Source organism: Phaseolus vulgaris, chromosome 6 (assembly GCF_051622355.1).
Source record: "Phaseolus vulgaris cultivar YP4 chromosome 6, ASM5162235v1, whole genome shotgun sequence".
Classification (NCBI taxonomy): Eukaryota; Viridiplantae; Streptophyta; class Magnoliopsida; order Fabales; family Fabaceae; genus Phaseolus; species Phaseolus vulgaris.
In genome coordinates, this window is record NC_143503.1 from 28,652,751 (window position 1) to 28,675,371 (window position 22,621).

The 22,621-nt window shown below is 34.5% G+C and overlaps 2 protein-coding genes across 6 annotated transcripts; one reads left to right on the forward strand and one right to left on the reverse strand.

Moving 5' to 3' along the window:
* The first annotated feature begins 1,555 nt into the window (after positions 1-1,555).
* Positions 1,556-17,847, forward strand: LOC137831899 (protein REDUCED CHLOROPLAST COVERAGE 1). Of its 4 annotated transcripts, XR_011084496.2 has the most exons (25): positions 1,556-1,700; positions 1,783-1,848; positions 2,363-2,424; positions 3,051-3,143; positions 4,192-4,264; positions 4,364-4,591; positions 4,665-4,732; positions 4,820-4,951; positions 5,049-5,090; positions 5,241-5,765; positions 5,864-6,024; positions 7,428-7,947; positions 8,050-8,112; positions 8,240-8,341; positions 9,406-9,720; positions 10,499-10,591; positions 10,693-10,794; positions 10,901-11,005; positions 11,206-11,339; positions 12,201-12,384; positions 12,659-12,790; positions 13,246-13,358; positions 14,489-14,576; positions 14,981-17,463; positions 17,570-17,847. XR_011084496.2 is itself a non-coding variant. In XM_068639794.2 (24 exons), exons 2-24 carry the CDS (start codon positions 1,788-1,790, stop codon positions 17,048-17,050), a joined length of 5,466 nt encoding a protein of 1,821 aa, XP_068495895.1. In that variant the 5' UTR covers positions 1,556-1,700; positions 1,783-1,787; the 3' UTR covers positions 17,051-17,847. The 4 variants fall into 4 exon arrangements, 3 of the variants coding, with proteins under 3 accessions (XP_068495895.1, XP_090159198.1, XP_068495896.1); XM_068639794.2 differs by having other exon boundaries at positions 14,981-17,847; XM_090303072.1 differs by lacking the exons at positions 14,981-17,463; positions 17,570-17,847 and adding an exon at positions 14,769-14,902.
* An 800-nt stretch (positions 17,848-18,647) lies between these two features.
* On the reverse strand, positions 18,648-21,520 carry LOC137831900 (Cytochrome b561/ferric reductase transmembrane with DOMON related domain-containing protein). 2 transcript variants are annotated; one of them, XM_068639798.2, is made up of 5 exons: positions 21,058-21,520; positions 20,296-20,689; positions 19,692-19,978; positions 19,141-19,447; positions 18,648-19,026 (listed from the first exon to the last, which is right to left on the reverse strand). In XM_068639798.2, the coding sequence occupies exons 1-5, from the start codon at positions 21,286-21,288 to the stop codon at positions 19,022-19,024; spliced, it is 1,224 nt and encodes a 407-aa protein (XP_068495899.1). In that variant the 5' UTR covers positions 21,289-21,520; the 3' UTR covers positions 18,648-19,021. The 2 variants fall into 2 exon arrangements, with proteins under 2 accessions (XP_068495899.1, XP_068495898.1); XM_068639797.2 differs by having other exon boundaries at positions 18,648-19,029.
* Positions 21,521-22,621: the final 1,101 nt, after the last annotated feature.

A 22,621-nucleotide genomic window follows, 5' to 3' on the forward strand; every position in this document is an offset into this window, starting at 1 on the left:
TCCAAAGTTTTATTATAAAATCTCAAGAAACACGGTAAAAATGATTTTAACGATTTTAATATAATATTAGGTATTTATTTAATTAATGGAAGTTTTTTTTACTTTCTTCAACTTATATTAATTAATGTTAAAGTTAGATGGCAATTAGTTTTATTAAATTTTAATTTTATTGTTTAGTTAAATTATTTTAAGTATTATTAAATAGAAAATTTATTTTAATATTAAATTATATTTAATAATTAAAAAATATTAATTCAACAAAATAATGATTTTTTAACATTAGTTAAGTTTCAGCAAACACTAACATTATTTTAATGAAAATTAATATAATTTCATGTATTTATTTAATTAATGAAGGTTATTTTAACCTGATTAAATTTATGTTATTTATGACCTGTTTGTTTCTGGGTATCCTAAAGGAAGAGAGAGTGGCGAGTGGGTGAAATCTATGTTTGGTTCAATATGTTTGAGGGTGTTGGTGTGAATGGAAAGCGGGATGAGTTTTTTTTTTACTCTTCGTAAAAGTGAAAAGATTTGCGATGATTACAATTTAATATCAACTTTAGAACGATATAATATTTAAAAAAATTTAAAATAATAAAACATTTTCTTTATTTAAAAATTCATCAATTAAAATTTAGTCACTAATTAATTAAGATCCGATGAGATTTTAAAAGAGGATAAGATTTAGAAAGTTGAATATAGAAAAAAAAATAGAGATTGAGAATGCAAGTGATAGGTAAAAAAAGAAGATTTTTTACATTTTAAGTCTTTTTGTTTAGTGTAAAAAATAATTTTGTCTTACAAGAGAATTAAATTAGTTTAAGATAAAATTTTCAAATTTTTATTTAATACACATTAGCTATCAAAATACATTAAATATAACATTAACTTAACCGTACAAACAAAACATTTATATTACCTCCAAACAATACAATTTAAAAAAAAATGTGCATTAATAACAATTTTTTTTTATTTAATACGTAATCTTATATATAATATGGTATTATATTTGCAATGAAATGGTTTATTTTTTGAATAATGTTATAAAACACACCCTAATTTAAATTTTTATTCTGTGATTTAACTACGTTAAAATTAACACATCACCTTAAAAAAAAATTGAATTGGTTTATTCCCACACACTCTAGATCTTATGGTTAAATTTGAATTTACAAAATGCTTTATTCAAAATTTTAAGGATAATTCTATCCCAACATATTTCTGGTGCACTCCTAAATTACCATAAAAAATAATTAATTGATCATATAAAATTTGTCACATATTGCAAAGATTTTTTTTTTTAATGTATAGTTAAAACTAATTATAATATCGATTATGTAGTCAACATTTACAATTTTTTTTATGAAAATGTTGAGGTTATTGCTGCAGAATTTTTTACTTCAAGAAATTATTGTGTTGATCACGTGAGATGTTTCATATTAACCAAAAAAATCACTGTGATTACATGGCCACGATATCAGAAGCTGCCAATTATCAAATCTGATTTCTGACAGCTAAATCTCAGCCCTTCCTTCCTTATCACACTACTCTTCTCTTCCTTTCCCTTCACTTCCCTCTATTTATCTTTTCTTGCTTCCCAACTCAATCACCACTTCACACTCCTTTCCACCTTCTCCCAACCTCTTTCACTCTTCCAACTTCCACACTAAATTTCAATTACTCATCCACTTCTACTGGTGCGTTTCTTGTTCTTCATTTTCTTCTCTTCTCTCTTCTTTTCCCTTTCTTTTTTCTCATTTCTCTTTCCCCTCTCCACAGCTTCAATGGCACCAAGATACAGTCGCGCAAAGGCCAAGGGAGAGAAGAAGAAGAAGGAAGAAAAAGGTAATAAATTCCTTATCGCCATGCTTCTTAATTCTTATCCTATTTAGAGGCGTTTCAATATTTATTGATTACGGCTCTTTTGCTTAACGATAATGATAATGCCAAGTTTAGTAGTGTAGCAATAATTAAGTTTCATGGTATGATATTCTTTCCGTCCAATATAATCTAACATTGCATTAAAATGAGACGAATAAACACAAGGCTTTCTCAGTCTTTTAAGGCTACAAACAAATTACAAAATCGTGACGGAAGTTCTATTAACTGTAGTGATATTATCTCACACTTCTTGAAGTCCGAACAGAAATTAAATGTGATGTTATCTCATACTTCTTGAAGTCGGAACAGAAATTAGTTAAATGTGATGCTATCTCACACTGAGGTCGGAACAGAAATTAAATGTACAAAAGAGTTGCATTTAGATGATAATAATTGCATCCTCCTCACTAAGGCTTATTTTGGGAGTTTTTTCGGGCAAGATTGGCTGACTTAACAGTTTCTTCTTGCAATTATGCAGTTCTTCCTGTTGTAATGGATATCACTGTCAACCTCCCCGATGAAACACATGTTGTTCTCAAGGTTTGCTTATTTTATCTGTGAACAGATTATAATTTATTATTAATTATATATAATTAGCAAATACGAAGTTTACTTTCGATGTTTGTCATGTCGGGTAGTTTATTTTGGTATACCGACTATTGGGAACCACCTTTCTGTCTCTTTTGTTACGACAGTGATGGGCGTGTTTTGCAACATCAATCACATTAGTATTGAACATTATACCTCGTAGATGATTAATTTATTATTATTGTAAACCCAAAAACTAGATGAACTCTATCACGAGGCTTAAAACCATCCAAGATTCTAAACCCATTATTTCTATGCATATAGCTACTCTTTTTGGGTTTGTTATATGTATCTCACACTTTCCGTAAACATGTTAATTTGTGCCTGGAAGGAATAGAAGCGTGTGGTACTAGGTTATTATTTAGAGGATGACAAGGTTTACTAAAGAAAAAAGAGGTTCTAACTGAAACCAAAATAATTTCTAGATAAGTCTTTTTCCTCTGTAGCGTACAAGTAATTGATTTGAATATAAGATCTCAGAGGTAGCTTTCACCACTTTCTTGATGCTATTTCTTATGTTTCTTGTGAAATTTCTGCAATATACTTGTTGGAAGTGATTGAATGTTTTTGTGAAATAGGGGATATCAACAGACAAAATCATTGATGTTCGTCGGCTTTTATCGGTGAATACAGAGACTTGTTATATCACCAATTTTTCCCTATCTCACGAGGTAAATTTTGCACAACGTATTAATTATTTATTTTAAGCATTTTATTGTAGCAATCTGGACTCTGGAGCTTTTACTTTCTTTCTTTATAAAATCATAAGTTAATCTATGAGTTCAGCCAAGAAAGAGAATCTTTAGTAAATGATAATCTTGTCTTAAATAATTTTATTTTCAACATTCTTTTATTTCATTTTTCTTTGTTATTTTTATCTCACATTATAAGAAAAAAATATAAATTAAATAGTAAATAAAACTACTAAACGCCTCAGTATTATAGTGATAAGTTAAACAATAATCAAGCTACAAAGGAGTTAGGTAAATCAAAATTAAGATTGAATTATTGTTATCTGGGAATTTTGAGCTAGTTTAAGTTTTACAGTGTGTTTTGCTCATGTTTTTTAAAATTAATTAAAACTTATTGATAATATGATTAATTACTCTAAAATGGTCATATTATTAAAAATAATTGGATCCTTACTACTTTAAAAATTATGCTTATATATTAAATTAATAATGTATTAAAGTTAACTTATTATCATGAATTTAATATACGCGCATTTCGTTGTAAAACTTTTTTATTACTGTCCAATATATTTTGATAAATTTATAACATCATTCAGTTCTTTTAGATAAATGATGGCCATGAATTAAATTCATGTAAAGTATTTGTGTGAAAAAGTTTTACACACATGTAAAATATTTTAAATTTACGATACACATAAATTAAACCTTTTAATTATAAGGAATTTATTATTTGTTTTAAAGTACAAACTCTCATAAAGAAAGTAAAAAGAATCATATATTGTACATTGATTCACATGGTTTTCCTAATTATAGTTTCTATTTTTTTTTATTGGAGTTGTAAGTATAATATTTTATTCTTTGTGCATACACATTCTGGAAACAACTTTTTATGAAGAAAGATGATAAGATTGCGGCTCGTTAATATAGTTTTAATATAAACAAAAAAGGAAAAAGGATTAGAGTAATGTATTTTTTTTTATTATAATTTTGAATATTTCTTAACGAAGGTTATGTATATAAATAAAAGGTGAGAGGACCGCAACTGAAGGACACGGTGGACGTGTTGGCACTGAAGCCATGCGTCCTCACTTTAATCGAAGGTATTTTTAAAATTATTTTTACACTAACCTATAGATTATTTTCAATTAATAAGAAATAAATGAATTAAAAACTGTACGACGTCGTGTTCTTATTTGCAGAGGATTATGACGAAGATAGAGCAGTGACCCACGTCAGACGGCTACTAGACATCGTGGCCTGCACGACGAGCTTCGGCCACTCGTCGGAGGCGAAGAATGTGAACTCTCACGCGCCGCCGCCATCGGCGGCAGCGGTTGACGGAGATGGCGAGATAAGCCACTCGTGCCCTAGGCTGGGGAGCTTCTACGAGTTTTTCTCTCTTTTGCATCTCACTCCTCCTTTCCAATGTACAATCCTCTTTCTCTTCCTTTGGGTTTCTTTTCTTCGTTTCCGTGTCTGAAGCTCCTGAGTTCGCGACAGATATAAAGAAAACAGTGAGACGACGAGTTCCGGAGATATTAGAGGCGGATCATCTCTTCTCCTTTGATGTAAATATATTTACGCATTTGTAATTTTTGTTACTTTTTCGAGCGAGAATAGAAAAATAATTAAATCTCTTCGTTTATGCTTATTAGGTGAAGCTATGTAACGGGAAAGTAGTCCACGTTGAAGCTTGCAGAAATGGATTTTGCAGTTTTGGAAAGCAGCAGATATTTAGTCATAACCTTGTTGATTTGTTAACACGGCTTAGTAGAGCTTTTGATACTGTTAGTGTTCATGCCTGTGCGTAAATGCTTACTTTGGATAGGGTTTAGGCTAGTCCTAACTTCGGTTAGTTTTACGAATTTCTTTTCTCAATTTCAGGCGTATGATGATCTATTAAAAGCATTTTCAGAACGTAACAAGGTACCGCACACCTTTTTTATTTGTTTTTCTTATTCATTATGTTTATACCTTGCTGTAACTAGTGAATGGAAGTACCGTAGAACAGTTTAATAACTATTTTCATGTGCTTACTTGTGCTCTGTTGTTTCCCATTTCCTTTTGTCCTTTCAGTTTGGGAATCTCCCTTATGGCTTCAGAGCCAACACATGGCTTGTTCCTCCTGCAGTGGCGCAATCACCGTCAGTTTTCCCTCCACTTCCTGTGGAGGATGAAAATTGGGGAGGAAATGGTGGCGGTCTAGGGAGGGATGGGAAATTTGATTTGATTCCTTGGGCAAAGGAGTTTTCATTTATTGCATTTATGCCTTGCAAGACAGCAGAAGAAAGGCAAATCCGTGATAGAAAAACGTTCCTTCTCCACACCTTATTTGTTGATGTAGCCATTTTGAGAGCTATTAGGGCTGTTAAACATGTAATGGAAGAGTCAGATTTACAGAGTTCTATTACAGAAAATGATATTATTTTCACCGACAGAGTAGGTGACTTGAGTATTAGAGTAATGAAGGATGCTTCTGTCGTTAACCGCAAGGTTGATTCGAAAATTGATGGAGTTGAAACTACTGGAATAAATCAAAAGGATCTAATACAGAGAAATCTTCTGAAAGGAATTACTGCTGATGAGAATACCGCAGCCCATGTATGATAATTTTTACATAGAAAGACTGGTTGAAGTTCTTTAAAAAGCTGTTTCTTTGCCATTGTATAACTGATAAACACTCTACATTCTGCATGCAGGATATTACCACTTTAGGTGTTGTTGTTGTGAGATATTGTGGTTATGTGGTTGCTGTGAAAGTTGAGGGGGGAGAAAATGAAAATGTCAACTCTTCATCTTATCAAAGTATTGAATTGTTTGATCAACCAGATGGTGGTGCCAATGCACTCAACATTAACTGGTACTTCCTCTAATCTCAAATTTATGTGAAAAAAAACATCTATAGTGGACCAAGATATAAACAAATCTTAACTAATTTAACCCTATTTAATGATATCATCCCCACAATACCGTTTATTGAAGTGGGATTGTATTTTCACAGTTTGGGAAAAAATATTTTTTAAAATGAAATTAGTAAAATTTAATGATGTTAGTTTTCTGAATTAGCGTGAATTAGTTTTTTACTATTGGCTTATATATGAGCCTAGGGCAGTATTCCGTAACCATTCAATGTAGTAGTTTTACTACTTTACATTATGCTCGTGTGCTCATAAACTATGTGCTCTCTCTCCTCCTTTTTGTGTATTATGTTTGTAATTTTATCAGCTGGACCTACAGCATGAGAGAGAATTATATTTATGAATAAGATCTAACCATGGTTTTGATGTTTTTTTCTTAAATATAAGACTGTAAAATTAGAATCTAATTCAGTGTTTTTAAAGTTTTACTGTGTCTGTAAAGCACGGACACACATCTAGAGAATGGCATGTCTGACATTTTTCAAACACAAGCCAGGACACTTGTCCAATACACCTTGGACACATGTTGGGCACCCATGTTCTGTGTCACAATTTACTTATCTTTTGCCGTCTCGGACGGGCTAAGAGAGCGATCTGGCCTTACTTATGGCTAACATTATCATAAAAAAAGATCATTATTAAGAGTCTTCTTATATTAATATCGTGAGACTCCATATTTTCTGAGACACCATATCGTAGAACTTTACTGATTATTTGAAGAGATATGATTCATCTTATTATCTTGGGATCTTTTTTTGTAAAGGTTGCATTGTGAATCAATCCTTCTTAATTACTGTCATCATATGAAAATTGTAAAGCTTAACAACTTTGTTTTCAGAAGTTAATATATATATATATATATATATAAATATTAATTCTAATCAATTTAGATTTTTTGTCTTCTTGAGTGTATAATATATATATATATAGAGAGAGAGAGAGAAAGAGAGGGAGAGAGAGAGAGAGGGATACACAGATAGATATATCTTATATTTTGGACATTAGTTGTGTCCTGTTGTTTGTGTTAGAGTTGGTGTTTCATAGTGTAGGATGTGTGATTAAGAAAGTTCCATTGGGGGTTTCTTTTGATGAAATTCATAAACTTGATTTGGTTGTTTATTCTGCTATTTCTTCTTCTTCTTCTTCTTCTGCATTTGGAGGATTTTTTGTTGTTGCTAGTTTTCATTTATGGAGCCACTCTTCAGTTTTCTTTCTAACTTGTCTGTTTTTATTTTATGGCTTTTGTTACAGTTACAGCTTTCTTTGGTTGATCCCTTGATCTAGTTCTTGTTCATCAACCATTACAAGATCTTTGGGCCTGTAATTATTTTTTATTTTTTTGCAGTTTAAGACTACTTCTCAACTCAGCACAGTTGGAGAAGAATAGACCCAATCAGATGCAAATGCCTGAGACTGAAGAGCTTGGAGTTTCTCAAGCTTTTGTGGAGAGGCTTATTAAAGAAAGCCTTTCTAAACTTGAGGAAGAGGAACCTGGTTTGGACAATTTCATAAGATGGGAACTTGGAGCATGCTGGATACAACATTTGCAAGACCACAATACTGAAAAGGATAAAAAACCGTTGTTGGATAAGGCTAAGAATGAAATGAAGGTTGAGGGGCTAGGGAAACCCTTTAAATCCCTCAAGAATAATAAAAATAAATCTGATCTTAGTGTGAAACTGGCATCTGAAAACTCCAAATCTCATCTGGCATGTATTAATGGAGAACCTGAAAGTGCTTTGGTGCCCTCGGTAGAATCCAAACATGAAACAGCAGCAGCAGAAAATGAGCTTGTGCTAAAGGGTTTGCTATCTGAAGCAGCTTTTACTCGGTTAATAGAATCAGGAACTGGACTTCACAGCAAGGTATTTTCTTCAAGGTCTAACAAAGTATCTGTAAATTTTCCAGTATTTGAACCTAACTATTACATCAAACATCTGACCTAAATTGCTTTGTGTTATCATCAGTCAATGCAAGAGCTGATTGACTTGTCTCAGAAATATTACATGGATGTTGCTCTCCCAAAGCTGGTAATGATAGGAATTTCACGCCTAGTTCTCTGAAAAGGCATTCTGATTGATAAGATTATGATCATTCCCTTTTTAGTATTTGTAACAACAACAATAATAATAATAATAATGATTATATGCAATACAGGTTGCAGATTTTGGCTCATTGGAACTCTCTCCTGTGGACGGACGCACCTTAACTGATTTTATGCATACTAGGGGTCTACGTATGCGTTCTCTTGGACATGTTGTTAGTGCTCTAAACTTGTTTTCTTACTTTGTGTAGTTCTAATAAATAATGATATTGACCAAAAGAAGCTCTTTGTGTGGCCCTCTTTATGTTTGAATACTTTCTGCATTTTTCGATAGAACTTATAGTTTGCAAGTATTTGGTTAACATCTTTCATGATATAATTACTACTCTAATTCTTAATATATGACTATAAAACACACTTGACCATCAGGTTTCTTCACAAATTATATCACTTGCTCATAGAGGTGGGTATGCAGACCCAAGTCCGCAGACCTTCATGGATAACGGACTTTTTCTTAATCTGCATGATCACATTCTATTTACAACAGTTGGTGATCAGATTTCTTCACAAATTATATCACTTGCCCATAGGGGTGCCTATATAGACCCAGGTCCACGGACCTTCATGGATAATAGACTATTTCCTTCTTAATCCACATAATTATATTCAATCTACTGGCCCCGTCTGTTAAACATGTTGGCTTCACAGGTTTAATCCATGTATTCGCCGACTAGTCCACGGATTTGAAACTGTAGCATTTAGACAAAATAGTTGTGTAAGTTTATTAAATTTCAATTTAATTTTACAGATAGTAGTTTGATAGATAATTTGCTAGATATTAGTATGATAGATGATATTTTAGAAAATGAAAGAAAAAATAAATAGTTTTTTTTTAATTAGTAGATTTTTCATTTTTCTGGATCACTATTTAGGCCTGTGGACTGGTCCATTTATTTGGGCTTTTGTGGATCAGATAGAGACCTAGATGAAAAGATTGATCTGGACTTATCCAGACCATTTGAAGAGCAAGTGACTGGGTTGTAACCAGGTGGACCGGTCCGCTTACTCACCCCTATTTGCTCATAGTTTTGACATCCAGATTTCTTCTCTCACTTCTGTACTGTTTTGTTTTCCACCCTTGTTGTACTGTCTACCTCCATTCTTTTAGAAGTTTTTATATTCAAAGGCTAAACAGAGTAAAGATTTTGTGTCATGTTTAAATTTATATTGGCTTTTTCATATTGCATGACATTTGCCTCTTATAAAATTCTTTTTATAGGTCAAGCTTTCTGAAAAACTATCACATGTACAATCACTTTGTATTCATGAGATGATAGTTCGAGCTTTCAAGCATATCCTGCAGGCAGTGATTGCAGTTGTTGACAAGGAGAAAATGGCTGCATCCATTGCTGCTGCATTGAATTTGCTGCTTGGTGTTCCTGAAAACAGAGAGTCAGATAAATCGTGCAAAATCCACCCCCTTGTATGGAAATGGCTAGAGGTATTTCTGAAGAAGCGATTTGATTGGGATCTTAGCAGCTTGAATTACAGTGATGTGAGGAAGTTTGCGATTTTGCGTGGCTTATGTCATAAGGTATTGGAAGTAGGCTATAGAATCTGCAGTATCTGTTACATTTTAGTTTGCACGGGAATGGAGTCATACATTTACATCCTTTTCATATTTCCATTTATTAGGACTCTTTGAGCTAAATGTTATGATTCACTATGATAATTACATGCTGAGCACCCAAGCACTTGGGGAACCTTCCCTTAAAAGCTAGCTATCAAAGGGGTAAACCAAGCCACTTAAGTACTCCTCTCTGATCATTCCACTTGTTGTGGGACTTAGGCACCTTATAATACCCTAGTCTCTATCAGATTAGAGGTTTAATTTGTGATCATGAAATAGAATGTATAGGTTGGCTGGATTTTCTAAGTTAAAATATCCTCTAATAATTATTTGCCTGTAACGCAGGTTTGCACAGCCATAATGTGTTGGTGTCCACATTTTCTTAGACTTTTACCCTTCAATTGCTCTCCAAACCATCTACTACTCTCTTTCAGATTCCCACGTTAAATTAAGTATATTAAACTTCTAAAAAGATGATTTAAAAAAATCAAATTTGACATTTTTTAAAGAAAAATGCAAAAAAGACAGGCAGTGCCTATCTTTGATAGTACTTATAAAGATGTTCATGAATCATAACGGTTTCCCCATATGCATGTGTGTATATTGGTAATTAGGTACACTATTTACACATGTTCTGACTTAAACTAATTATAGATTGTAGTTCTTATGGTTATCTATTGAAAATGACATTCAAGTTGTTTCTTCAATGACAGTCGATTTTTGCTGTTACCTTTCATGTTAGGTTGGGATTGAGTTTGTTCCAAGGGATCTTGATATGGATTGTCCAATTCCCTTCCAGAAATCTGATATTGTAAGCTTGGTCCCAGTTCACAAGGTAATAACATAAACAAGACAAGACCATTGTAGGATCTCTTGTCTAATGGTTTGGAAATTTACTGATATATCCAAACTTTGTAAACTGTACATCCTTTGCAGCAAGCAGCATGCTCATCCGCAGATGGCAGGCAGCTATTAGAGTCATCAAAAACAGCTTTAGACAAGGGAAAGCTAGAAGATGCAGTTTCCTATGGAACAAAGGTATCTGCCCTTTGTCAGGAAATTCTATGAACTTGTGACAATTTACTTCAAAAGCAAATGCCTTTTCATATTTTCATATGATGACTGCTATATTTCGTGGTGACAGGCTCTTGCCAGACTTGTAGCAGTTTGTGGCCCCTATCATCGGATGACAGCGGGAGCATACAGCTTACTTGCTGTAGTTTTATATCACACTGGAGACTTCAATCAGGTCTTGTTTGTTGTCATTCTGTTTTGATTTTGAGACATTTTGCATTAGAAACCAAAGAAGCATATATAACCTAGATAAATCAATTTTAGTTTGCAGTGTTTCACCTCTGTTGACTATAGTTCAATGTTAAATATGTAATCTAATTTTTTTTGGTTGCTGAATTCAATTCCAATTTATTGAGCTTTTTATTCCAACCACAGGCTACAATTTATCAACAAAAAGCTCTGGATATTAATGAGAGAGAGCTGGGTCTGGATCATCCAGATACTATGAAGAGTTATGGGGATCTTGCAGTTTTCTACTACAGACTTCAACATACAGAGCTGGCTCTGAAGTATGTTTTGTTCTTGCAGTGGTGATGCATAATTGTGCATGGACTTCTCATAATTAAAACTTCCCTTTGTTTTTCTTACCTTATATGACTAATCATTAATGTATTAATTGAAAATAATAATTTATTAGGTAACAAAAGGCATTACATATAAAGGAGAGGATGTGCTATCCATCTTGTGGTGCACTGGAAAAATTATTAGGGAAAAATAGAGGAATGTATTACTTCTAAACTGATGAAAGAATTCTATCCCTGGGTACAGAGTTGTTTACAATAGGAAAATAAGGAAAAGACAAACAAGAAAAGTCTAAGTGTTCTAGAGGCCTTGTGTCTTCCAAGGCCCCAGTTCTGTAATTCTAGCCCTCATCCCTCTCAATGATTTCCTACACTTAAATTCTTTCTCCACACATCCAACTCACATTCCTTCTTTCCACCACTGCCAGATTGGCAGTTGGCAGGTGTACCACAACTCCTTCTCCTTACATAATACACACACCTTAGTCACATTGGGTTTTGGCTTCGGGTTCTCATCACTACTTAATTGGCTGTCTAGTCTGATATTCTTAACAGAATAAGATTAATGATAACCAGTTTAAAATAGTGGCTCTGGATTTAGAATTTTCTGAATGTTAGTCAATATTTATGATGATTTCTTTCATTTGTTTACTGATTTTGAATGTTATTACAGACATCTAGTTACCTTGGGCTTTGGCTCCAGGTTCTCATCACTACCTAATTGAGTCGTCTAGTCTGATATTCTTAATGGAATAAGATTAATGATAACCAGTTTAAAATAGTTGCCATGGATTTGTGATGATTTATTTAATTTGTTTACTGATTGGCTCTGCAACTGTTTTCAACCAGGTATGTAAAGCGCGCTTTATATCTTCTGCATCTAACGTGTGGCCCATCTCATCCAAACACTGCTGCAACATACATTAACGTGGCTATGATGGAGGAAGGTCTTGGAAATGTACATGTCGCTCTTAGATATCTTCACAAAGCTCTAAAGTGCAACCAAAGATTACTTGGTCCAGATCATATTCAGGTTTTATTTTCATTTTATTTCTTGCCTCTGCCAAGTTTGTTTAACTTTACCTTTATCTAAAATTTAATATTTGAATTCTCCCATGAATTTATAAAACGTGAATGCTAAAAGGTGGACTCTATTAATGAGGATTAAACTTAGGAATTTTAAAACAGAAAATCTGTACAAATATTAGTTCCAGTACTTATTTAAAGTCATCAGAAATACCAAAATAATATCAGTTCTCATCTCTTTGTTTTAATCTGTATATTCTTAGAATTTTAATTCTGTGCAGACTGCTGCAAGTTATCATGCAATAGCAATAGCACTCTCATTGATGGAAGCATATCCTTTGAGCGTACAGCATGAGCAAACAACATTGCAAATTCTGCGGGCAAAACTTGGTCCAGATGACTTGCGGACTCAGGTATAAATAACAAAAGTACCCAGTAATTCAGAAGATGAGGAAATAACGATAATACACAACTTTGAAGTGGGTAGAGTGATGTCTTAAATGATGTGGTGAAGTTGTATATGTATTGGAAAACCACCTTACCCATAGACCGTAGCCATAATAGTTCCAGCTTCTTTGTTGGTTGCCTTAGTTGTATCCTCAAGAGTGGTGTTTAGTCTCACATCAACTAGAGATATGACTTAAATAGAACTAAGTTTGGGCAGTTCTCACTTTACAAGTATGTTTTGTAGACCTGAGTTAGATCTTCAGTCCAAATTTTAAGAGTTTGAGTAGTTTGTATCACAATTAAAATAATCCTATTTATCATTCTCATTAAACTAATAGTTCATTAAGTAAGTTCCCCTTTACTGGTCTCACAAAGAATTAATACAGTTTTCCATAATCTAAATTTGTATAAAATGTCACAGGATGCTGCTGCTTGGCTTGAGTATTTTGAGTCCAAGGCTATAGAACAACAAGAAGCTGCACGGAATGGTACTCAAAAGCCAGATACATCTATTGCTAGCAAAGGCCATCTAAGGTATAATAAAACTGCCTTGGCTGTATGGATCGGGTACTTTTATAGCCACTACTCATGCATACGTGTAATTTAATCTAGTACTAATAGCTGTTACTTGTGCATAAGTGTCTTTTAATAGACCTCACATGTAGGGATGAAAATAGGTAAGGTGTGGCTTACAAGGGTCAGTGGCCTAGCCTCGAGATTAGGCAAAGGCCGGGCCTATTCTACTAAAGAAGTTAGGCCAACACCTTTTAAAAATTCTATTCAATTAAAAGGTCAGGCTTTTGACCATTTCAAAAGCTGTTTGTGCCTAATAGAATGGTTTTATTAAGTAAATATAAATAGTTTAATAATAATATTATTGTTTTTTAACTTTATTGTAATCTTTCTACATTATATACGTTTTATTGAATTAAGACGCTCGGGCCAGTTGACCCACCAAACATAGGTCCATAAACCTATATAGAGGTAGGTTTGTGGTCCTATAAAATAGATTTTTACATAGACTTTTAAATGGACTTTTAGGTCAGATTAGGCTTTTAAAAGGTCAAGCGAATCCTCAAAGAAAGGCTTATGTCAAGTAATAGACTAAGCTTGGACCTTAGGTCTGGGAGATAGGTTAGGCCTATTAAGGGCAACCCATTTCCACCCCTACTTATGGGTGAATTTCTGTCAAGTTTTGGTTTTGGAGATTATAATATGTAATTTTATTGCAAATTATTTGATATTTCTAGCCAATGGCTATTGATGCAACCTTTTGTTGTTCTCTTCTTGAGGTTTGACTGTCTTCTTTCTACAATGCTTCGAATCATCTGCAACATGTTCATTGTAATTGGATGAAATTCCAATTCTAAAATGTATAGATAATTAGACGCCGATTGATATAGAATATGATATGGGCTTGAACACTGTTACTAAGCAAATTTTTGAAGGTTCAGGTGTTTATTGAAGTTTGGGGTATCAGATTCCAGTATATGTCTAGCACAAACATGATTCCTTTTTCTAAATGTTTAACATCTGCTATTCGTAGTGTGTCAAAACTTCCCATTAACATCTTCAAATTTGGAAACTGACATGTTATATGTGTATCATATACATTCTCACATAAATTTTACCCCGACTCATTATATTTACATGGAATTTGTCAGTGTGTCAGACTTGCTTGACTACATTAATCCAAGTCATGATCCCAAAGGGAGAGATATTGCACTAAGGAAAAGAAGCCAGATAACTAAGGTATAGTGCATATTTACTGATCTCAATATTTTTAACTTATATTAGTTTGAGATCTTGGTTAAAAATATACAGAATAGTTTTCTGATTGCTACTTATATACATTTTCTGATATTGCTAAAATGTTTGCATAGGTTACTTTCTTGACACCGTTGTACAATGTATTAACTGAAAAAAATATGGAATAAACTTCAGGACTAATTCAGTCTATAGTTAGAATGAAAACTGCAATGGAGGAATCTAATCGGATACCCAAGGGAGCTCTTATTTATTTTTCCCTTTAATGTTGAACTGTTACTGCATCAGCCATGCAGGTTCACCATTTTAAATTGTTGCAGTAACTGCCTACTTGATGTTTTCTTGTATGTATTTTAATAATACTAATTTCACAAAGAAATAATTAGCAGATGAGGATGGAATCCTGCCAGAACATTGGCTCAGCAAGTTCTGATGAGTCATGGAAAGAAACTCCAAGAGAGACTTCAGATGAAGTAATACTCATACCTGGAGCAGGTGTTGCTGTAGATACTGATCTGGAGACCAACTCAGCACCTGATTCAGAACAGCCCATTTTAGAAAAGACCTCGGATGAAAAACAAGTTTCTGTTGAAATATTGTCTGAAGCACCTGCTGATGGTGAGGATGGATGGCAACCAGTTCAACGGCCAAGATCATCTGGTTCAAATGGCCAGCGGCTGAAGCAAAGACGAGCAACAATTGGTAAAGTTTATTATCAGAAAAAGAAAGTGGAATCTGACATAGACTATACTTATGGGAAGAGTAGTGATCAGAACAGTAGATATTATATTGTGAAGAAGAGAACAATATCCCATGGTGTTTATGCTGATGATCATAGTGTAAACATATCCCAAGGTACTAAATTTGGAAGGAAAGTGGTCAAAGCTGTTGCATACAGGGTGAAGTCCATGTCTGCATCTGATAAGACTACTGTAAAAGATTCATCAGAAATTGGTGACAAACTAATCAGTTCTTATTCACAACTTGGTTCAGTTTCATCACCAAATGATAATAGTACTATGAAGACTTCTATAGTTAGTATTGGGAAATCTCCTTCATACAAAGAAGTGGCAGTGGCTCCTCCTGGGACAATTTCCAAGTTGCAAATCTATAATCCTCAAAGTAACATTCCTGGTTTTGGCGTGGGCAAACATGAAGAGGAAGATTTTAGAATTCATTCAAATTCTGAACCAACCCCGGAAGAGGTAAAAAGTACATTAAAAGCGAAGGAAAAAAATTCTCTCTCAAATTCTTTGGATGATTCAAATCATACTAATGATTCTGAAAGGAAACAAACACAGTTTACTGATTCTGTTCAAGAAAATTTGGAGAGTGCTAAATGGGTTGATTCTGTGGATGTTGAGGTTCATGAAACAGTTGATAATATCATAATGATTGATGCAGTGGAGGATCATGTGGATTCTCATAAACTTGAGGTTGACACTAGCAACTCTGACTGTTTTGAACTCCCTAATCATACCATCTCACAAGAAGGTGAAGATTTAAGAGTCAGTGTTTCTCCATCAAGTCAGGGTGATTCCCAGGGCATCCCATATAAGAAGTTATCTGCATCTGCAGCTCCATTCAATCCGGCACCAGGCATTGCTCGAGCTGCACCAGTTGCCTTGAATGCAACACTTCCTTCTGCTTCTGGTGCTGTTCCGCCAATTGGCCCCTGGCCAGTAAATATGAATGTTCGCCATGGACCTGCTACCATGTTACCAGCAGTTACCCAAATGTGTTCGACTCCTCACCATGTATACCCATCTCCTCCACCTACACCAAACATGATACAACCATTGCCATTTATGTATCCTCCTTATACTCAGCCTCAATCAATACCATCCACCAATTTTCCAGTTACTAGTAGTGCATTTCATGTCAATCAGTTCACATGGCAATGTAGTATGAACCCGACTGCATCTAATTTTGGTCCCAATGCAGTATGGCCTGGTTGTCATCCGGTGGAATTTCCTCTTCTAGCGCCTAGCACCAAACCAATCCCTGATTCCATTTTGGAGCCACAAAAACAGTGTCATGTTTCAAAAAATTCTAGCTCAGCTTTTGTTCTGCCAGAGGGCACTAATAACGTTGGTGGATACAAGAAAGAGGTGCAACCTTTAGAATCAGAGACTAGCGAGGATGAAGTGGGTAGAGTTCACACAGAAAGTGTAAAGGAAAATGGGAATCCTAATTTTCATGGGTTTGAAAATGCTGGCGACAAACCCAATAATAACATTGGCTTGAGTAAGATCAGCAGAAATGAAAAGAACATAGATGGTGAGAAAACCTTCAGTATTTTGATTAGGGGAAGAAGAAACCGGAAGCAGACACTAAGAATGCCAATAAGTTTGCTAACTAGACCCAATAGCTCACAGTCATTCAAGGTTATTTATAACCGTGTAGTTAGAGGAAGTGATGTACCCAAGTCCATCAACTTATCTTCTGGAAGAGATTAGCTACTGCTTAACCCAAAGTTTCTTTGTTGTTACTAATAATGAACTGTAGAAGAATTACTGCCAATAAAGAAGAAATATCTCACAATTTCACGTGCAAAACGATGTGGTTTTCGATCATTTATGGAACTCAATCACAATTTCCCTGCCGCTAAATTATGTGGCTGCCTTGCCATTTGGAAAGTTTCTGTGAGTATTCTACTTATCCTGCAGAAATTTAACTTTTGGAAAAGTGAATACAATGTCGTATAATTTATTCATTCTGTCCATTGCCCCCAAACAACACGTGCTCTAAAAAACAATGCATAATTTATTGTTTGAAGAAAATATGGTTGTACCAGTGAAACCTCTTACGTCATGGAATTCAGATTTGACCTTGACTGAAACATGGAGGGCAGGAGGGTTTTTTTTTTGAGGTACTTCCACTAACAAAAGCTGGAGCTATTTTATTCATTCCGTTGTCCCAGCTAGTCAGAGTTTTGAATCATCTTGAATGACTAGGGTGCATTATTTGATGATTAGTTGCGACGTGGAAATGTTCGTGATGATTAGAGCAGCCAATAGTTTTTGTTCAGCATGCAGGGTCATCGCTATCAGTTTTGGGGTTTCAGAGGCACCTTGACGGTGAAAAACATTTATTCATTATCAAGTTAGGCAATTTTGACATGCTGAATAACAGGATTAAAGATCGTGTCTAATTTTCCTTTTGTTACATCATTGACAATATCTCTGTTAATTAATTTGGTTCTTTTGTATATACTTCCTCTGAATACTTTTCCGTGTATTGGTGGTTCTCTTTTGCTGTTTGTCTTCATATATATTTTGTTACATTTTGAATCTTGTGATAGTTCTATTAATGATGATCATTGTTTGATACAATTGAGTAGAAGTATGAACTCTATCAGACGACAAATTTGTGTGCGCCCGTGAACAGATTTCATTTAATCACACTTATCGTGTACAGTTAAAAACAATTAGCAACATTATTTGTAATTCAGTTCAAGTATAACAAGAAAATAAGGGACACTTAAATGTATTTAATGGAATAACCGAATAAACAAGCCTCGGCAGCAACGTTTATTTTGATTAACATCTATTTTTTTTCTTACAAGGCCAAGAAAAATTCCATTATTTGAGTCCTGCTAACTAGTGTAAAGACTGGTTAAGGAATCGATGTATTGATTAGCATTTTCTTTCAATTTTACGAAAAAGAAAAGGTTGATGAATTGTACCTAGTTGGGATTGAGTTTTGTACAGGGAACAAGTAATGCTATTATATACGATAAGGTTCCATGGATATCATCCTAACAAGTGTCTGCACCTGGAGAGAAAAATAATAGAATAGAAATAGATATAGTAGATGAGCGATATGATATGTTTAATCAGAGTGATAAATAAACGAGGTATTAATCGAGTGTTCAAAAAATGATAATCTATCAATTTTAAGGTCATTTTATAGCGAGTTATTTATATTGCCAAGGTGTCAATATCTAATTTTTCTGCCAATCCATTGTTGATTGGGAATGCAGCAAACCCTATATATTCCTGCCTGTTGAACAGATTACAAACTCGTGTTCTTGGAAAATCGACGGTTTGGGGCTATGGAACTATGTGCTCATTTAATAAAATATTATCACTCACCAAAATCCGATCCTTAAATTTCAACACATTTTCATAGAAAAATAACAGAATATAAATGTAAACGTGGGCATCATATTCCTGATCATGAAGACCCAATAAAGAAAGCAAAAAGGTTCAATCTCAAGTAACAGGTTCAGTTGAGGAAGAAGACAAACGTTAGGATTTCCATCTTGGCAAACTTCTAGGTGGCTAATATATCTATCTACACCAAGAAACCTCCACATCTCAGTTCACATGTAGTAGGGTGAATGAGGTTTAGTCTGAACTGAAGTTTCTGAATGCGGCAATTGACACAACTTGTACAAGTGCAAACAAAACTGTGAGCAAACACATTCACCCTGCTTCAAGGAAGTAACATACATAAAAGATAAGCTGAGATTGATAAGTTGGCTCTTCAGCATAAATTTCAGTAAGCAGATGAAGTAGTGTGAAACAAGGGAAGCGTTACGTACCTTTAGCAAGATTGGTTGGAAAGGTAGCTTCTCCAACTGAGTCCATTTGGAAAGTGTGAGGAAGAGAACGCTTTTGTGACCTTTTCAAATATGCCATTACTTCGAGAACGATAACTGCCACAAGTATAATGCTAACAAGGAATCCATAGCCTATCTTCCAATTATTCCCTGCACCCGCAGCTCGCATCCCCAACACTATATTCAAGGCTGCAAAGAAAAGCGCCATTCTTCCAAACCAACTGTGATACAAATTCCAAATGTTTCTAAACTTGGAATCCTTGTCTGGCCTCAAGAAAAATGCCAATATCTGAACCCACACCTTAAAATGTCAGTTCAATTTGTACTTTACATGGAAAGCATATATCTCAAGCATCAAGCTAAATTTTATGCTGCAAGTTAAAAATTGGAGTACTATCTCTGTCTCTATTTCTTAACTAATATAAAGACCTCCTTTACTAATTCATACAAATGTTAATTCAGTTAAGGGTCTGATAGTGATAGGTAGAAGACTGAACATTGAGTGTGATACATGAGATGAGTCAGTGGCAGACCTGAAGAATACTTAGCACAAGGACAAAGATGCCTATGCCTCTGTGAGCTGGTATGTGGACATGCACACTTCTATAGAGTTGTAATCCAAGAAGGACTGTGGCAAGCCCAAATGCAAATCCCACAAATTGAATGACTGAATGGAGATAGAACCATAGGGGATCCTTATGCCTGAAGTACCTACCAATAATTGCCCCCACAGGCAGGATTAGGCCCCACCCTATTATACCCACTATTCCATGGTTCTTTCTCATCTCAACCAACCAATTGGACACTGGGCCCGTAGAACCTGCCACAACAAGTATAATTCTCAAATTTCTTTTCTGGAAAATTTTCATCATATAGTACTCTCTACGCAAGTTATACATCACGTCACATGAAAAAGACATCCGAATAAAGCCTAGTTCCAGTTTATGCCCATCAAATAAAATGTTCAGCACTTTGGATCCTAAAAGTAGAATTTTGGAGTGAAAAAATGGATTTGTTAAAACATCAATTAAAGCAATTTTTTCCTTCAAAAACTTGAATTAGGCTTTATTCAAGTGTCTGTGCAACAGCATAGCATAATTAATTATGAAGTAAAGTGGGACGTCTGGTTTTGCATACCTGAAGAAAAATCAAATATAACTGCTGTTTTGTCTTCATGTTTTGATAGATGATGGTTCAGTGGACGTTTAGTACTGAAAGCCAATAAAATCGGTTGCTTCCCAAATGGAATTGTCGTTTGTAGCTGAAACGCTATATAAATTTCAGCTCCATTTGTTGCCACTGCAGCTGGTACATTATTTAGAGGCAGTTCACCTTTCTCTACGATCACTTCTGATTGCCTCCTACCCCTTAGATAAAATTGCTTGACTTTTGCATGACCATGTTTGTTAGTCCATCCTACCATCGCACTGGAACCAGCCATCATGCCATCCCTTGAAAATCCGATTCCCACCCATCCAACAGTGTAGGGAGCAGATAATATGATAGTTGTTGTATCACCTGTCTTGGTGTACTGCAAAGGAACAATCATGACATTCAAATTATAAGAAATCAATCATTTGAAGCTAGATAGGTTTTACTTTATAGAATTCGGCAGTTCTAAAATTATTTGAAACAAATTATCACAAACTAAAGAGTCTGTCAAATGGTAAATTTGTTTGTTGGTTTTCATAATAATTATCTTTAACATTTAGCAAAGATTATTTTTTATTGATCAATGTTCATGGCTATTAAACTCAAAAAACGAGGCCACCCATTACCAAAGAAACAACAGATCATAGTAAGTTTCAACAACAGTACGGGTTCTTTAAGATAAAAAGAGGAAGTAAAGGAGTAGAACCTACAACCAAGCATTAGAATTCTAGTTCAGCTTGAACTTACCCTCAATTCGTATGAATGCCAAACAGGTTTGCAAATGGTAGAGGATATATTCTGATACGGTGGAGGGAGGAAAATCTGATAATTTGTGTTCTTGCAGTTACCTTCTGATACAATACTGTTGCTTCCAGTGTCATCAGCTAATGTTACGATCTTGAAGTTCAAAACAAAATTCAGAATACACACTTCGGCAATAGAACGCCATATCTGAGTCCAAGATCTTAGCTTTGCCATTCATAGACTGGATCCAAGGCTACTACAATGGTGGTTACCAAGGTCAAGAATAAGAGAGGAAATATGAATATGAGGGTCTAACAAGACAGTTGAGAGGTGTTAGTCTCTTGCGTTTGAAGGTTGGAATTTGGTTGTTGGCTTGGTGGGTGGGGATAGTAGTTGGTACCGAGAGGTAATCATCACCCCCTTCTATTCTTGAGAACACTACATTTAACTGCATTCTTTCAAGGATTGGAGCTTTTTACTCACATTTCTATATATTCTAAATTTCAAATTTCTGTACAACTTAACTTTTGTATAGTTATCTTATCTGAGGAAGATGGAGGCAAGGCTTTGCTTCAGAAACAAGATAAAACAGGAAAAAGTTATCATTATTTAGCAAAATAGGAAGTAAAAGGAACTAAAAGGCTGAAGCAAGTTACCAAATAACTCAAAAAGATTTGTTGTGCTTCTCATTGGTGGAGCAACTTGAAACTGGCCAAATTTGATGTAGATGGATAAACCTGTTCTTGACTTTTAAAATGGTGATTGGATCATTGGTCTTTACTAGGATACGCGGGATGTAAAGACATATTTACATTCGGACATAGGTTGTGGTCCTCATAGTGATAATCTCTATAATATTATCTCTCAACATTCTTCAACTATTCATTCTCTTTTTGGATTTTGTCTACTGGGTTGCTGATGACAAAAGTTGTATAATATAATATTTATTTATGTTTCTTTTAGTTAAGACTTAAGAGACAGGGGTTTGAGGCAAACGATGAACAAACAAACATGAAGGTAGTTTCATGATGCCTTTGCAGATGATTTAAAAGAAAACATACAAAACGGAGAATGAATCTAATGCATGGAGACACATCTCGCAGAAGCGTTTGGGAGATAAATGGATCGTCCTAGAACGCATGCAAAAAGATCTAAAAGTTATTAATTTTAATGTTTATAAAATCATGGATCATCATTTCTTGGTTTCTAAGGAAACATGTAACATGTTAATGTTTATACGGAATGCAAAGTGAGTTAGTACATAACGGTATCTTTAAGAAAAACAATTGCAAGATCGAAGAGAAACTAAAAAGCACTCACATTCCGACTCCAGATTTAGCTTTGACGTTTACGTTGAAAAATGGTGATTTATGGCTCAAATAATAAGATTCTTCCGACCATAGGAGACATGCTAAATGGGTTTAGTTCCTGTTTCATGCATACTGAATTACATTTGATTCATTAATTATGAAAAAGTTATGTTAACTCTGGCCGTCAGCTTTCTGTAGCTGTATGTGCAGGAACATTATTCGATTAACACTGTGCACTAGCCTGCTTTTAGAAGCAG

Coding starts and splice junctions, on each gene's coding strand:
- LOC137831900 (XM_068639797.2), bottom strand. CDS start 21,288: ATGGCAAAGCTAAGATCTTGGACTCAGATATGGCGTTCTATTGCCGAA. Junction 20,690..21,057: donor GGCATTCATACGAATTGAGG/GTAAGTTCAAGC, acceptor GTTCCTTTGCAG/TACACCAAGACAGGTGATAC. Junction 19,448..19,691: donor TTGTGCTAAGTATTCTTCAG/GTCTGCCACTGA, acceptor GTGTGGGTTCAG/ATATTGGCATTTTTCTTGAG.
- LOC137831899 (XM_068639794.2), top strand. CDS start 1,788: ATGGCACCAAGATACAGTCGCGCAAAGGCCAAGGGAGAGAAGAAGAAG. Junction 4,733..4,819: donor ATCATCTCTTCTCCTTTGAT/GTAAATATATTT, acceptor TATGCTTATTAG/GTGAAGCTATGTAACGGGAA. Junction 5,766..5,863: donor ATGAGAATACCGCAGCCCAT/GTATGATAATTT, acceptor TTCTGCATGCAG/GATATTACCACTTTAGGTGT.